We start from the raw sequence: 16,194 nt of genomic DNA on the forward strand, positions 1-16,194 counted from the left end.
TTCTGTAACAGAGTGAACCTTTCTGGCAGGACCTTAAGTGCCACCTGCTCTTGGCTCTTATGAAGAACCCCTGCCCTCTATATCTGTTGCAGAGTTAAAAAGAGTAAACATCATGAGCAAAGGATCAACAGAATGGGTATCTTTTTCTATGAAAACACTGCTGGGAAATACAAGATTTTAATAATCTAACATATTTTTTTGGGGAAATAGCTTTTAAAATTGCTTCTCTACTTTCAATACACAAAGGAGGTCTTCCAGATGCAAAAACAAGTATCCTAAGAAGAGTTTGGGAAGCCATATAGGGCAGGCTACTATAAAATAATGCGTAAAGGAAACAGCTGTTTCACAGATAAGCAGATGGCAAGGTTATATGCAAAACTTATCGAGAACCTTCTGATAATCAGGCACATGTGTCCAAGAAAGTGAAACTGCCCCCAAATCACCCCTGTCAATGAAGAGAACTAATTAAATGTCCATATGTCTCAGACATAAAGGCCATACATCAATACTATATTGGACCCACAATACCAAACAATTTGTATCGTTCAACTGGTTGAACTTTTTTAACAGAAGGAAAACATATTAAAAATATGACAGCTCTGGCTTGTCCTGAGTCAGTTTCTTGTGTGGCCCTCTAATTTTCTTTCTGGAATGTTGTGCATCTGGCTCTGGTACACAGAATCCTTTGTTTCCCAGCAGGGACTCTACTACACCACTGTAACTTAACATACTGTGACATTCTGGTTAAAACTTATGTCTACTCAAAGCTCAAGATTATTGAAAGAACATTCTAGAACTCAAAGTAGAATCTAAACCTTGTGTTACTAGATTTGAAATACAAATGTTAAGCCCCACATCTTACATAGATTCACATGAATATCTAATCCACCTAGTTTTTCTGTATCAAATTTAAGTATTCATCTTTTGCCAAAATGACTTATTTACTTGGTAGTTTATGTTTTAATTTTTCAAATTACAATTCATGATGAAATTGAAACAAAATGTTTTTGCTCATATATCTTTGGCCTGAAAAAATTATCTATAGGCAAAACTGACCATAACAGTTCATACTATTAGTTTACCACTCTCAAGCCCCCATTACAGCAGCAAAGATTCACAATACAATGAAATAACTGATTATTTAAATTTTGCATTTGGTGAGGAACACCATCACTTTCTTAGTTAGCACTATCTCATAGAGTTAAAATTGAGAATTTGTTTTTACTCAACACTTCTATTGTGTGATAAAACACTACTAAATACCAAAGGATATAAAACATAAAAGGCAATCATATACACCACCCTTTACCCAACAGCTGCAAAATATACATTCTTACTGGTGTGCAGGAACATGTACCAAGATAGAACAGATACTGGGTCATAAAATAAGACTCAACAAGATTTGAAAGACTGACATCTTACAGAGTATGTTCTCTTACCACAATGGAATTGTAAATCAATAAAATATTTTATAAATCTCCAATAGATGGAAATTAGATATTTCTAAATAACCCATGGGTTAAAGAAAATGACAGAGGAAACTAGAAAATATTTCTAACAAAATGGTAATGAAAAATATAACCTTAATTTGTAGGATGCAACTAAAGTACTTAGAAGGAAATTTATAACTTTACATTAGAAAAGAAGAAAGGTTTAAAAATCATCTAAATTTTCTTCAGACACTAGAGCAAGTGCAAATTAAAGCCAAAGTAAGTATAAGGAAAGAATAAAAATAAGTCAATTAAATGGAAAATAGTCAAACAGTAAAGAAAATTAAGAAAAAAGTCTCCCAACTTATTTCTTTTTCTAAAGTGTTTTGGTTATTCTTTAAAATTTCCATACAAATTTTAAAATAATCTTTTCAATTTCCAGAGAAAAGCCACTGGGATTTATTTTGCCCAGATGACAGGTTTCTTGAGGTATAATTCATTTACAATTCACCCATTTAATGGTGAACTGGAAGCAATTCAATGGGGGATTCATACAATTTACCCACTTAAAATGTACAATTCAATAGTTTTTAGTATAGTCACAGAGGAGTTGTGCAATCAACACCACAATCAATTTCAAAACATTTTCATCACCCTCCATTCCCCCTCGCCCCCCTCCCTCCAAAACCCCACAGTCATTAGCAGCCACTCCCCATTTTCTCCCAACCCCCAACCCTAGGAAACCACTAATCTACTTCAGGTCTCTATAGATTTGCTTATTCTGGACATTCCAAATAATGGAATCATACAAAATATGGTCTTTTGTGACTGGGTTCTTTTACTTATGTTTTCAAGGTTCATCCATGTTGTACCATGTATCAGTACTTCATTCCTTTTAATGACCATTTTTCGAGAAAAGATAAAGCTACAGTAATCAAGACAATGTGATTTAGCATAAATACAGAATAGAGTCCAGAAATAATCCCTCCCCGCTACGTATTTGGTCAAGTCATTTTTGACAAAGATGCCAATGTAATTCAATGGGAAAAAAGGATAGCCTTTTTCAAGAAATGATACTAGCAATTGGATAGCCATGTATGATTAAAAAAAACCAAACCCTTACCTCACACTAAAATAAAGATTAATTTGAGACAGATTATAGACCTTAAGGGGAAAACTAATATAAGAAAGCTTTTAGAAGAAAATACAGAATAAATCTTTATAATCTTGGAGTAGGCAAATTTTTTCGGACGATACACAAAAATCATTAACCATAAGAAAAATGAAAAAAATTATGCAGTTGTTGCTGAGCCTGCGCGTCTGGAGCCTGTGCTCCGCAACAAGAGAGGCCACGATAGTGAGAGGCCTGCGCACCGCGATGAAGAGTGGCCCCCACTTGCCGCAACTAGAGAAAGCCCTCGCACAGAAACGAAGACCCAACACAGCCATAAATAAATAAATAAATAAATAAATAAAATAAAAAAATTAAAAAAAAAAAAATTATGCAGTTGACCCTTGAACAACACAGGTTTGAACTGTGTATACAGAGATGTTTTTCAATAAATACAGTTCTGCATGATCCGTGGTTGGTTGAATCTGAAGACATGAAACTGTGGACATGGAAGGCCAAGTATGGGACTTAAGCATCCTCCATTTTGGTATCACAGCAGGTCCTGGAACCAATCTCCCATGGATACCAAGGGACAGAGGTACTTCATTAAAAACAATTCTGATCTTCAAAAAAAATGTTTTTAAATTACAAAGGCTTTGAAAAAATATTTATATCCAGAATATATAAAGAATTTTTACAACTCAACAAGAAAACAACTCAATTAAAAAAAATAAAACTTGAGACATTTCACAAAAGAATTTGTCCAAATGACTGCATGAAAAGATGCTATCATTAGTCATCAGGAAAATGCAAATGAAAACCACAATGGCAACACTTCACACCTATTAGAATGACTAAAAAGTTGTTACAAAACAACAACAGCAAAAGTTGGTAAGGATGTAGAGCAAATGGAACCAAAGTGAGAGTGTAAAAAGGAAAACTGTTTATAAAATAGTTTTGAACTTTTTATACACTTAAAACATACACTTATCATTTGATCCAGCAATTCAAGAAAAATGAAAACATACATCCACCAAAAAACTATGAACGTTTAGAGCTGCTTTAGTCACTAGCTCAAAATTGGAAACAACCCTAATGGTTTTTAACTGGTGAATGGACAAATTGTGATATATTTAGATCATGGTACACAACTCAGCAATAAGATATGAACTACTGTTAGATGCAACATAGATGAATCTTAAAAACATTATGCTTATCAAAAGCTAGATACAGGACTTCCTTGGTGGCGCAGTGGTTAAGAATCCGCCTGCCAATGCAGGGGACACGGGTTCGAGCCCTGGTCCGGGAAGATCCCACATGCCACAGAGCAACTAAGCCCATGCGCCACAACTTCTGAGCCTGCACTCTAGAGCCCGCGAGCCACAGCTACTGAGCCCACGTGCCACAGCTGCTGAAGCCCTCGCGCCTAGAGCCCGTGCTCCGCAACGAGAAGCCACCGCAACGAGAAGCCCACACACCTCAACAAAGAGTGGCCCCCGTTCACTGCAACTAGAGAAAGCCAGCGTGCAGCAACGAAGACCCAACACAGCCAAAAATAAATAATAAATAAATAAATTTATTTTTTAAAAAAGCTAGATACAAACTTAAACTTACTTATAAATAGTTATAAACTTAAACTTATAAATGGTTTCCATTTATATGAACTTCCAGAACAGACAAATCTATAGTGACAGAAAGTAGGTAAGTGGTTACCTAGGAAAGAGTGGAGGGGTATTAATTTCAAAGGGGCATGAGAGAACTTTTCTAGAGTGATGAAAATGTTCTAAATGTTGATTGGCATGGTGGTTTCACAGGTATACATTTTGCCAAAACTCACTAAATTATACAATTAAAATGCATGCATGTAAAGTAATCTCAATAAAGTTAATTTTTTAAAATTAGAAAACTATAATTTGAAAATCAAGCACATTGTATACTGCTAAAACATTGTGGTAACTGATTAAGTTCCCACTTTAAAAACATGTATATATTTGACCCTTGAACAACACAGGTTTGAAATGCACAGTCCACTTGTACACAGATTTTTTTCAATAGTTAATACTACAGTACTACACTATCTGCAGTTGGTTGAATCTGAGGATGTGGAACTGCAGATATGGAGGGCCAACTATAAGTTGCACACAGATTTTCAACTGTGTGGAGGTTTTGGTGCCCAAACCCCACATTGTTCAAGGGTCAACTGCTAATAGGTATTCTTTCTAGAACTCACTCAATCTGAATTAAAAATAAAGTAGGTAAAAATATTAAAAATATTAAATATTACAATATCAAAAATAAAATAGGTAAAAAAATTCCATGAGAGCACTGGCAGAGATCACCAACCAAAAGAAAGTTGCTTAACATGTTTTGGAATGGCATGTGGCCCTTGGCATGGTACCAAATTCTTGCTGGAGAAGAATAACCTAACAAAAAATAAGTGTGCATGTCAGAAAATAGAAAATTAGGTTGAACAAGTAAAATGGATCCATTTTGGTCCTTTATGTGCATCCCTCTCCTGGAACCACTACAGTATTTCTGGTCTACCAAAGTAGGTAACTGGGCACCAAGTTTCATAGACTATCGATCTAGTTTTCCTTATTATATGTGATCCTCCTCAAGAAGAGCCAGCAACCATGTCTCATATTTCTTTTTTTTTTTGAATTTTATTTTAGTTTTTTAATACAGCAGGTTCTTATTAGTTATCCATTTTATACATATTAGTGTCTATATGTCAATCCCAATCTCCCAGTTCATCCCACCACCACCACCTCCCCCGCTTTATGTCTCAGATTTCTCTTGTATCATCTCAAGTGCTTAGGACAGCAGATACTCTGACCCCACTTATTTATGAACTTGCACTTGTGTTACAAAAATGAAAAATGAGTGAAACACTACTTTAACCAGCTGGCCTACTTAGCCTAAACAAAGCAACCAGAATTATGCTCAACACAAAGGATAGGAAAGTCCCTGATGTCGAAGACACTGAAAAATACCACCTTCACATACAGACTGAATAACAAATGTTAGGTAGACCCAGAACAGAAAAAGATACCTTGGGGAGGAAGAAGGAGGGCTGGTGGGTGAGGTGAACAGTCAAGAATCAAAGACTTTTGAGGAGATTTTAGGGAGGAGTATTATTATGTGCTTTTATGGCTTTTAAGGAGATTTAAAGGCATAACAAATGAAACGGGATCTAAGTGATTCCTTTGTAAAATAGAAATTTTTAGGAAATCAGCAAAAAACAAGGAAGAGTATTTGTTACTTTGATATAGCATGTCACTTGACGGTTTTCATTTCATACATTTAAATAAAATGTCAATGCTTTCTGATTCATATATCAATATATTATCATTTAATTTTTAGTACTGTTTGGTATAATATGGACTAACTCAACCACATCCAGCATCTAAAATAATTAGCTGCCTGGGGCCTAGAGTCCTGGGCGGCCGCTGAGAGGGCCTTCCTGGCCTGTCGGTGCCTGCGGGCTGCTGCAGGCTTCTCCTGGGCGTCCAGTCCTGGTTGGCTGCGTGTGGTGGCCTGCAGGGCTCTGAGTGGGCAGGGGCCTACACCAGCGATAGCCTTAAAGGGAGGAGAACTCGTCAGGGACGACACTGTGCGGGTTAATTTGGGAAGTGATGGTTAAAGCTTCTGGCTTTAGACTCCTTATTTATGTTGTTAATTTTGATGGGGGTAGAGATGGAAGCTGGTCCCGTTAGCAATGAGTTCTCAGTCTGGAGAGGAAAACAAATCAAGGTGAACTGAAGAAAATGAGTCTTTCCCTAAAGGAGACAGAAGATGGGGAAGATGAGATGTCAGAAGATAATGACAACGGCAGCAGAGATGAGGCTGTCGTCCCTAAGAATGGTAGGAAGGTTGCTACTGCTCCAGGAAATAAAATCGAAAAAAAAATTTCTGGCTCCCATGTTTGCTGAGAAATTAATACCACCACACAGGAAGGGAGCCACAGGGGCCAATCTGCCAAAAGACAGGAGGAGTGCCAAGCTCAAGGACCATGAGCAGAGACATGAGAACTCTGAGGAGGATGAAGAGCCTATGAAGAAAACACCTGATAAACAGAAGAAGGAAATGACCAAACAGAAGGCTTCCACTGAAACCAAAAAACAGAAAGTAGAAGGAGATTTGGTTAGTGAATTTTAAATCTGCTGATGACCAGGAAAAAGCCCCGGAACTTAGTGAAACAAAGCTCCTTGGATATGAAATTAAATTGAAGAAACAAAAGGGAAAGGAAACAAAGAAAGATCAAAATGCCAAAACACTTTTGATCAAGAACCTGCCTGACAAAGTCACTCAGCATGAATTAATAGAAGTGTTTTAGGATGCTTTTCAAATCAGATTGGTGAGCAAGGATAGGATGAGTGAAAGGATCGCCTATATTGACTTCAAGTCACAGGCCGATGCACAGCGAGCCTTGGAAGAGAAGCAAGGAACAGAGATCGGTGGGCTTGCTGTAGTTCTGGACCTTGTCGGAGAAAAAAGCCAAGGCCAAGATGAAAGAGATGGAAAAAAGAGCACTTGGAGAATGGGAAAACGAAAGAACAAGAAAGCCATGCATTTCAAGAAAAATGTGAGAGAGCTTATTTCTTTGTGGAGGTAAAAAATGTTCCTACATGTTTAATATGCAAACAAAGTCTGTCTGTGTCGAGAGAATGTAACCTAAAACACCATTATGAAAGCAACCATCATAGGAACCACGATGGATTTACAGAAAAGATGTGTGATAGAAAATTCAACGAACTGAAAAAAAAGACTGAAATTTCAACATGATTTGCTTTTGAACGTGAATAAAATAAGTGATGCTGCCATGAAATGTGGTTATGTATTAAGCGAGAAAATTGCCTGGTCAGCAAAACCTCTTGCAGATGGCGAGTTTATCAAAGACTGTCTGTTGAGTGCAGCAGAAATCATGTACCCTGAACAGAGACAAGCATTTGCCAACATAAGACTAACTGGTAATGCTGTTGCCCAGCATGTTAACAATACGACTGAGAACTTGCAGGACAAGTTGCAAGAAAAAGCTGAATCATTTGTGGCTTCTTTCCATTGTAGCTCAGGAAGGCGTGGATGGAAATAACGCCCCCCACGTAGCTGTATTTATTCATGGTGTCAATGAAACTTCTGATGTGACCGAAGAACTTCTGGACGTGGTTCCCGTAACAGGCACAACATCAGGAAATAGTTTTACGTGATGAGAAAAGTCTTAAAAAATTTAACGTGGACTGGTCAAAGTTGGTAAGTATTAGCACAGATGGTGACTCTGTGATGGTTAGTGTTAAAGAACTAGTTACAAAACTGAAATCTAAAGTGTCAGGGCTTTGCCAAGACAAGGAACTTAAGTCTCTGCATGGTCTCATTCTCCAGGAGTCACTTTGTGCTAAAAGATTAAAAATGGATCACGTCATGGACATAGTTTATACCATAACCTGGATACACTCCCATGGCTCGGACCACAGAAATCGGTGCTTTGTTTAATCAGTTAGACGCACAATATGGAAACATGTTCTGCTCTATGGAACTTAAGTGGCTGAATTGTGGTGTGGTCCTAAGGCAGCTTTTTGAACAGTTGGAGGAAATTGACTTTTTCATGTCTTCTAGAGGAAAATCTGTGCCTCAGCTTACAAGCAAAGATTGGGTCAGAGACTTAACCTTTTTGGTTGACATTATTATAACATATCTAAACATGTTGGATATTTCTCTGCAAAGGCGTTCACAAGTGGTGACACAAATGTATGATTCAGTTGGCTCATTCCTAGTGAAACTGTGTCTTCGGGAGACTCATTTAGGAAGGAACAATCTGGCCCACTTTCCTACGATGAAATTAGTTTTTGAAAATGAAAATGACAGCCTGAACTACATTCCCCAAATTAAAGAGTTGAAGACTCAATTCCAAAAAAGGTTCTCTGACTTTTCCAACTTTATGAGAATGAACTAATATTGTTCAGTTCTCCTTTCTCAATTAGTATTAATAATGCAAATAAAGAGCTACAAATGGAAGTTACTGAATTGCAGGTCAACACTATACTGAAAGCCAAATATGATGATGTTGGAATCCCAGAATTCTACAGATATCTTGGGAGTGGTTACCCTAAATATAAAAACCATTATGCAAAGATTCTGTCCATGTTTGGAAGTACTTATGTTTGTGAGTAGCTATTTTCTGCTATGAAACTAAAGAAAACTAAGTGTTGCTCAAAGTTAAAGGATTCAAAGATGAATTCTCTGCTGCATGTTGCAACACAAGATTCACAACCTCATGCTGATTGATATCTTGGGGCATACGAAAGGAATGCCAGATTTTGAATTTCAAATCTGAGGAGTAATACATTATGGAACTTTGAATAATTATTTCTATTTCCAAATTATATTTTTTCAATGCCAAATTTAAAGTACAATCTCTGGCATCATATGTTTGTACCTTATAACATATAAAATAAAATTTGACTATATTCTGGCAAAAAAAATAATAATGACTAAAAACATTTTTCCATTTCAGATCATACAAAAAGATCAAAGGCAGAAGACAAACAGAACATAAAATTTCAATGAGAAAAAAGAAGAGAAAAGCAAGAGGACTCAAGTTTGGCTCCTTGCATATGTGGACTATCTGCAGATAAAAGTGGGTAATCCCTAAGAATCTGCTGAGAATATTTGGTGTGGGGGGAGGGTGTTACCTAATCCTTGTTAGAAATAACATAGATCTGTGTGAAGAAGTTTAAGGAAGTTTTAAGAAATGCCAAAGATGTATGTATTACTGTATGTATATTATGGTAGTAATACATAAAAATGTGTGTATTACTACCATACATTTGGAGTGATAATAGGGAATGTATGCGGAACAACAAGAGAAGCCCCCTGCTTTGGAGAGCTGCTGAAGTCCAACCAAAGGCAACTGTGGCAGTTTTGGGGAAAGTGATATGGCAGAAAGAATAATCAGTTTGAAAGCCTAAGCTGATGTAGTTTTTAAGCACTTTGACATATTAAGCCATGACTGTTTCATGTTACTTTCAATGGAATAGTATGACAGTATAATAACTTTACCTTTGGATTCTTGCCCTCTTTGGCCAATAATGCCCGAAGTCTTTCTTGTGAAGGGGGTGCAATGAAGATAATATATGGTTTCAAGTCTGAGTTCCGGAGAGTCTTCAATGACTGTAAAGAAAAGATAGATTTTAACCATTCAATATAAGAATATATTGTGTACCTATAACACACACAGAATATTGGCTTACTCTTTATGTAATGAAATAAAATTAATGAAGAATTACAACTATGTGATGATAAAATACCCTGCTAATAAGATCACACACAGATGAAAATAACCATATTAAAAATCCATTTTGAAGGAATTACAAATGAGCAGTCACCTTACCATGTGCCAGGGTCTAAATGCAAAAAGAATCAGAGAAAAACTTCACATACACATACAAAAGAAAATTCTGGAAAAGCACATTCAAGAAGAAAAAGCATACTGTCTGAAATAAGAGACTGTGGTTTTCACCTTGCCTTTGCATCAATGTATATCCCTAAATTGAAGCACTCTACAAAAATGGGGATTATAGGGACATGTCCTTTTCTATCTTAAAAACAGTAATTAAGACAATATGCTTAACTACTCTAAGTTCTTTGGTAAATCTGTTAGCCAAAATAATATAAAGAATTCTGAAGGAATTTAGTAAAAACATCAATGCTTCTCTTAAGTCTGATATTTATAATTGAAACAGCAGAGACTAATAAGCTCTTTTGTTCACTAAAAAATAAAGAAAACCTAATTACTATTTCAGGAAAGCCATTTTGGAGTCAATTCTCTCTCTTTTTTTTTTTTTAAATAAATTTATTTATCTTTGGCTGCGTTGGGTCTTTGTTGCTGTGTGCGGGCTTTCTCTAGTTGTGGCGAGCGGCAGGGGACTACTCTTCGTTGTGGTGCGCGGGCTTCTCATTGTGGTGGCTTCTATTGTTGCGGAGCACGGGCTCTAGGCACATGGGCTTCAGTAGTTGTGGCACACGGGCTCAGCAGTTGTGGTTCACAGGCTCTAGAGCGCAGGCTCGGTAGTTGTGGTGCACGGGCTTAGTTGCTCCGCGGCATGTGGGATCTTCCCAAACCAGGGCTTGAACCCGTGTCCCCTGTACTGGCAGGCGGATTCTTAACCCCTGCGCCACCAGGGAAGTCCCTCAATTCTCTTTCATATACATCTCTTTAATGACCACTGCCTATGTCTTGTGAGTTGACATACACAGTAGGTTCCACCACATTAAGGAAAGTTTTATGCTAAAGTTGTACAATGTAGAAAAAGAAAAAAAAAAATTCACAACAAACACAATTTAAAAATCCCAAATATCTAAAATTATTTTATTTTTAATGGAAATCTAAAAAGCAATTGTTAGTAATTTTTGAAGGTTTTCTTTTGTATGACAGATAATAGAACAGTGGACATTTCGTTAGATACAACCCAGCACTCATTATGATATTTGCTAATACTTGAACTATGTCATTTAAAACCGTAAAAATGACCTCTAATTATTCTAATTTTTCTCATATAAGAATCAGGAAAGGGAAATTCTTTTATAACCTTTAAAATACTAAAGTACTATACCAGCACTACAGTTACTGTATTTTAAGTTTCAGAAAACATGTACATGTACATATATGTAAGTATGGAATATATGTATTTTCCCCTCAGAGGAAACTGAAAGAGATTTAGCAACTTAAATTCGTAGGGAATCAGTGTGAAAAAACTGTATGAGAACTTAATTAGGTCCTGTGGTTCTTGGACCAAAATACAGTTTCCACTAAAAATTACTCTGTGAAAAATGTCCTCAAGTTCAACACCCTAAACCAAAACAGTTTTTTTACCTGTGTACGAAGACTTAAAAGACATATTTTGCCCGAGTTGATCACTTGTCGTACAGAATCTATGCTGGTTCCATACAAATTTTTCTCAAATTCACCATGCTCAATGAACTTTCCAGCTGCTACGTCTGCCTCAAATGCCTGCCGTGAAACAAAGTGGTAATCTCTACCGGCTACTTCATGGTCTCGCCGACTCCGAGTTGTATCTAGGCAAACAAAATCAGGTAAAAATCATGGACGTGGATCAGAGTAAGGATGAGGGATAATTCTGCTAGTCAGAAAAAATGTTTATTTTGTAATACAAACTAAAAAATAATGAATTAAGGAAATGTTAGACCCCCATGTGTTTAATTTAACATTGACTGGTTTTATTTCTAGATTGAGAAATGCACAAAACTGTGTTTTTAGTATCTTAATAACCGTTACATTTAATATGTTTTATGCTTACACTCCAAATTACTTCATCTTGCATTTCATTTAAAATACTATCACTCTGGGGATTTCCCTGGTGGCGCAGTGGTTAAGAATCTGCTTGCCAATGCAGGGGACACGGATTTGAGCCCTGGTCTGGGAAGATCCCACGTGCCGTGGAGCAACAAAGCCCATGAGCCACAACCTACTGAGCCTGCACTCTAGAGCCCGCAAGCCACAACTACTGAAGCCCATGTGCCTAGAGACCGTGTTCTGCAACAAGAGAAGCCACCGCAATGAGAAGCCCACGCGCAGCAACGAAGACCCAACGCAGCCAAAAATAAATATAAATAAATTTTAAAAGTAAAATAAAATACTATCACTCAGTTTTTCCATAAGATTAGGTACTATACAATCTTTAAACAGAACTTCTGTATTCAGAAATTAGGTCTAAATTAGGTCTAAATTTCTATCTTCTGCATCAGTTAAAAAAACCAGGAGCTGATTCCATACTGAGCAGGGCATTGTAAGATGCCCAAATTGAAATTCATTTAGAAAGTAATTAGTACCATACTCTTAGGAAAAATGTATATTTATCAAGAGTGACTATCTTTAATAGCAAACTCTCAAAAGATTTGGTTAAAACAAAGTTCCTCTTTCTTGGACAACACTCTTTTGATGAAATGGGTGAAAAACTTCCCTACACAGTTAGGTTCTAAGGTGGTAAGCTGAAAAGCACAGGAAAATGGGAATGCATCCAAACTTACGAGGAACTGCAGATGCAAAGCGGTCTTTCTCTTTGTTCATGAGCCTCTGACGCAATTCATTCTGGCCACAGTTCTGTGGACCAATCAAAATGATAGGTCTTTTCCTATTTGCTGGCTGATGATAAAGTGACATTTCCTCATAAGTTAAGATCTCTTCATTGTCATAATCTTTGAAAAAGAAAAAGTTAAGCCCTTCAGACGGAATTATTGCCATGTAATAAAGATATACTCATAGATCTTTCAAAAAATTGAAAAAAAGCACAAGTTATTATCATTAAAAATGCTTAACTTTTGGGATCAAGATAGTAATAACCAGGTAGCATTATATCATGAGTATTTTCCCATGTCATTATATCCTTGCCAGGATTATGAAAATAAATCAAATAATATATTAATCCTTCTAGAAATGTTTATTGCTTCTCGTTTCATACTGTGTTTGAATGTTTAATACAATATAACTATACTGATTCATATAAAATAGCTAGTTTGCAGCCAATACTTTGACAGAGGGTGAGGCACCAAGGGATAAACTAATGAGAATAATATCTGTCATTTTTGTAAAATGGGGATACTAATACTTTAATTAGAGGGTTGGTTTAAGGAGAAGACAATGTATATGCTGAAAACAATACCTGGCATAGACAAACATTTACAAATAGTGCTGCAACTAGTGTTATCAGAGAAAGCTGGAATACTTTTCTGTGATTATATAACTTGAAAACACAGCATATCTATGCTATCCAACTTTCTACACTTATGTTTACTTTATTCTGGAATACTAATACTAACCTGAGATCATGATTCAAGAAGAGGTATAAATTATAACAGGTGGGGTAACATTCCTAAAGCCCATAATCCAGATGAAATCAGAGCTATCAAGTGGTAAGAACAAAGGCAGACAACTAGCGACCTGCTATCTTCTCAATCATATTACTTCACCTAACTGGGTGATGTGTAGTCAGACGGTCAGCTATAAGTTCCATGGGGGCAGGGGACCATCTTAATCTTGTCAGTGCTTAGCACAGAGCACAGAGCAGGAACTCAAACTCTCGTTGTTTAAACTCCAACTCAACCATGTATTAGCTGTAAGAACTTAAGCAGGCCACTTTCATATCTGAACTTGAATTCATTAATCTGTAATCTCAAGGAATTTATTTTGAGAACTAAATGGATGAAGGTTACTGCCCCTGGAATAGAAGTTATTATAAATGATAGTTATTAATAAAAATGTTAATTATGATAACAGCACTATGAACAGAAATGTAATTCCTTCCCTTCTCAAAACGCTTTTCCCTCTGAAAAATCTAAGTTCCTTCTTCTAACATGTACAATCAGACTGTGGAAGCATTTTGACTCACAGACGTAGATATATTATAACAGCTATTAGAGCTGAACCAGTTAATTTTAGTGTATTTCAAAAGATAAAGAAACAGATATTAATCACTTACCCAAGTATAGAGGAAAAGATTAAAATTCCAATAAATCTTCTTAGCTACATAATCTATCAATTAGCATTAAGAATGTTTATTTTGGGAAAAAAAATTTTATTATAGTAGATGGAATCTCAGGTTTAGTTTTGTATCAAATTTTCCAATAATCTATAACATTTTATTTTCACTAGTTTAATTTATGCCACTTAAGAAATTTTCAAGGTATTGAGAGAATAAAAATAAGCCTTATAAATTGTGTAAGAAGTTAAAGACTTCCTTTGCTTTATTATTTGGCTTGTTTCTAATGTGAATTAAAAGAAGGGGTAGCAAATTCTAAAGCCCATAAGGACCAACCAAGAAGGTAATGAAAGCACTAAATCAGGCTGGGTTTATAAAAAATTGGATGTGGGGGAGACTGCTGAACTAAGTAGGTGCCCAGTATAAAGGCAAAAGCCATCATTCAGGTCCAGCAGACCAGTGTCATGTGGGAATATGAGCCCAGTGTTACTAGAGCTTTTGATTTTAAGAGAAGCTACAACTTAAAAATTTTTTAATCTTAACAATAAATTAAAATAGAACAAAAAACTCTCCTGTGTGCCTGACTCAGTAAGCAGGCTCTATGGAATGGGTTGCCTTGGTGACATGAGTTACTGTAGACAAAATGTTCATTTTTTACTTAAAATACAGCTATATTGTTAGAATTTGTTAGAAACATGTATTAATTTTGCAAATAAAGAGTTTAAGTAGGAAAAAATTTATGAGGAAACTATCAATATAACACTGTACATGCTAAATTGTACTATAATTTTTATACCAGTTTTTCTCAGAATTTAAAACTGTGCATTCCTCATAGGATTCCAAAAGAAAATAATTTCTGCTAAATGGCTTTATTAAGCACACATGTTACATTAAGAGGCCAGGACCAGAAATAAAATTCCTAGAAAATATCAATTTAATTTCTTTCAAGTGTTAGATATGGACCTCTTTCGGATATAAATACAACTATATCTGAGAGTGGAACTTACCATCATTTTTATTGGCATTATATAAAACCTTTTTCCTCTTCTTTTTATTCTTCTTTGCACACCATAGTTTTCCTGTTGAGAATCAAAAACATAAGTATAAATGTGGTATTTGTTTCCTTGAATAAAGCTACATATTTCAAATAGAAGAACTCAAATAGTTTTAAATTTAAATTTATAGACACGTGTTACATTGTTCATAGAAGAACTATTTTTCAGAGAAGTAGTTATAATTTTCCATTAATCTCACATCAGAGACAGATAATCTTTAATACTTAAATCCTCTCCTTCCTTTACAGTCCTAAGGTAATCAGTTTTGCTTCTCACATCACTCTTGCCATGAATACATCTTTCTTGACAGTTCTGATACGTAAATCTAAACCTGATTCCAGAGGAAGACCCAAGAAACCTCAATGTCAAATATAAGTGTCCAACCTGATTTTTCTGGCTCCTTATCTTCTTCTATGGTTTGCTTCATGGCTTCCCTTTGCTGCTGAAAGCTTTTCCCTAATAAGCAGAAAGGAAAAAGAGTAAAATAGTTAAGTCAAAAGGATAGAAGTATTTTTTTTTAAATCAAGGGACAACACCAGAAGTAACTCTTCATTTATATTCCCTTCTAAATCCTCCTGCCACCACATGAGAGTATGTCAACTATGATTATAAGCTCCAAACAGTTAAAGTATTAAGTCTCAACCTTGCTCTCAATCAATCCTAGAACATGTATTACTGGACTATATATCATCTATTAAAAAAGATAAATAACAAACCAGTGCTAGAAAATTTAATAGCTCAATTTTTACAAAGTTTTCATTTAGCATCTACTATGTGGAAAGCACTGTGCTGGATGTTACAATGGTTCTGATCATTTGAATTATTGCAAATCAAGCAAATTAATTCTAGGAGTTAACTTTCCAAAATAATATGTAAACATTCACCAGTTTTTGATTCCAAGACACCATTCAACATATTCCCTTGCATTTATCATTTGCAATCCCTCTTTTTCTTTGTATGTATGTATAAGCTTTAAAGATTTTTCATTTTTACCTTAAGCTACCCATGATACAAATAAATGAAAAACCTATTATGTTTTTCCTCTCCGGATTAAGATTTTAATATAGGAGGCTTTCAAGGTTTCTGATTTTCATGTTCTTTTCAGA

General features: G+C 35.7%; 1 protein-coding gene across 9 annotated transcripts in view; it reads right to left on the bottom strand.

Annotated features, from left to right (window-relative positions):
• PALS1 (protein associated with LIN7 1, MAGUK p55 family member) overlaps positions 1-16,194 on the bottom strand; it is a 105,334-nt gene that overhangs the window by 5,557 nt on the left and 83,583 nt on the right. For all 9 annotated transcript variants that reach the window (XR_014242970.1, XR_014242971.1, XM_082386551.1 and 6 more), the window contains 5 exons: positions 15,473-15,544; positions 15,041-15,112; positions 12,586-12,753; positions 11,411-11,613; positions 9,598-9,708 (listed from right to left, as the gene is read on the bottom strand). Coding sequence is in view for 7 of the 9 variants with exons in the window: in XM_082386551.1 (XP_082242677.1) it covers positions 9,598-9,708; positions 11,411-11,613; positions 12,586-12,753; positions 15,041-15,112; positions 15,473-15,544 (626 nt within the window). In the remaining 2 variants the exon portion in view is untranslated. The remainder of the gene's footprint in view (positions 1-9,597; positions 9,709-11,410; positions 11,614-12,585; positions 12,754-15,040; positions 15,113-15,472; positions 15,545-16,194) is intronic.

The sequence above is a fragment of the Balaenoptera borealis genome (genome assembly GCF_965194805.1).
Source record: "Balaenoptera borealis genome assembly, chromosome: 3".
NCBI lineage: Eukaryota > Metazoa > Chordata > Mammalia > Artiodactyla > Balaenopteridae > Balaenoptera > Balaenoptera borealis.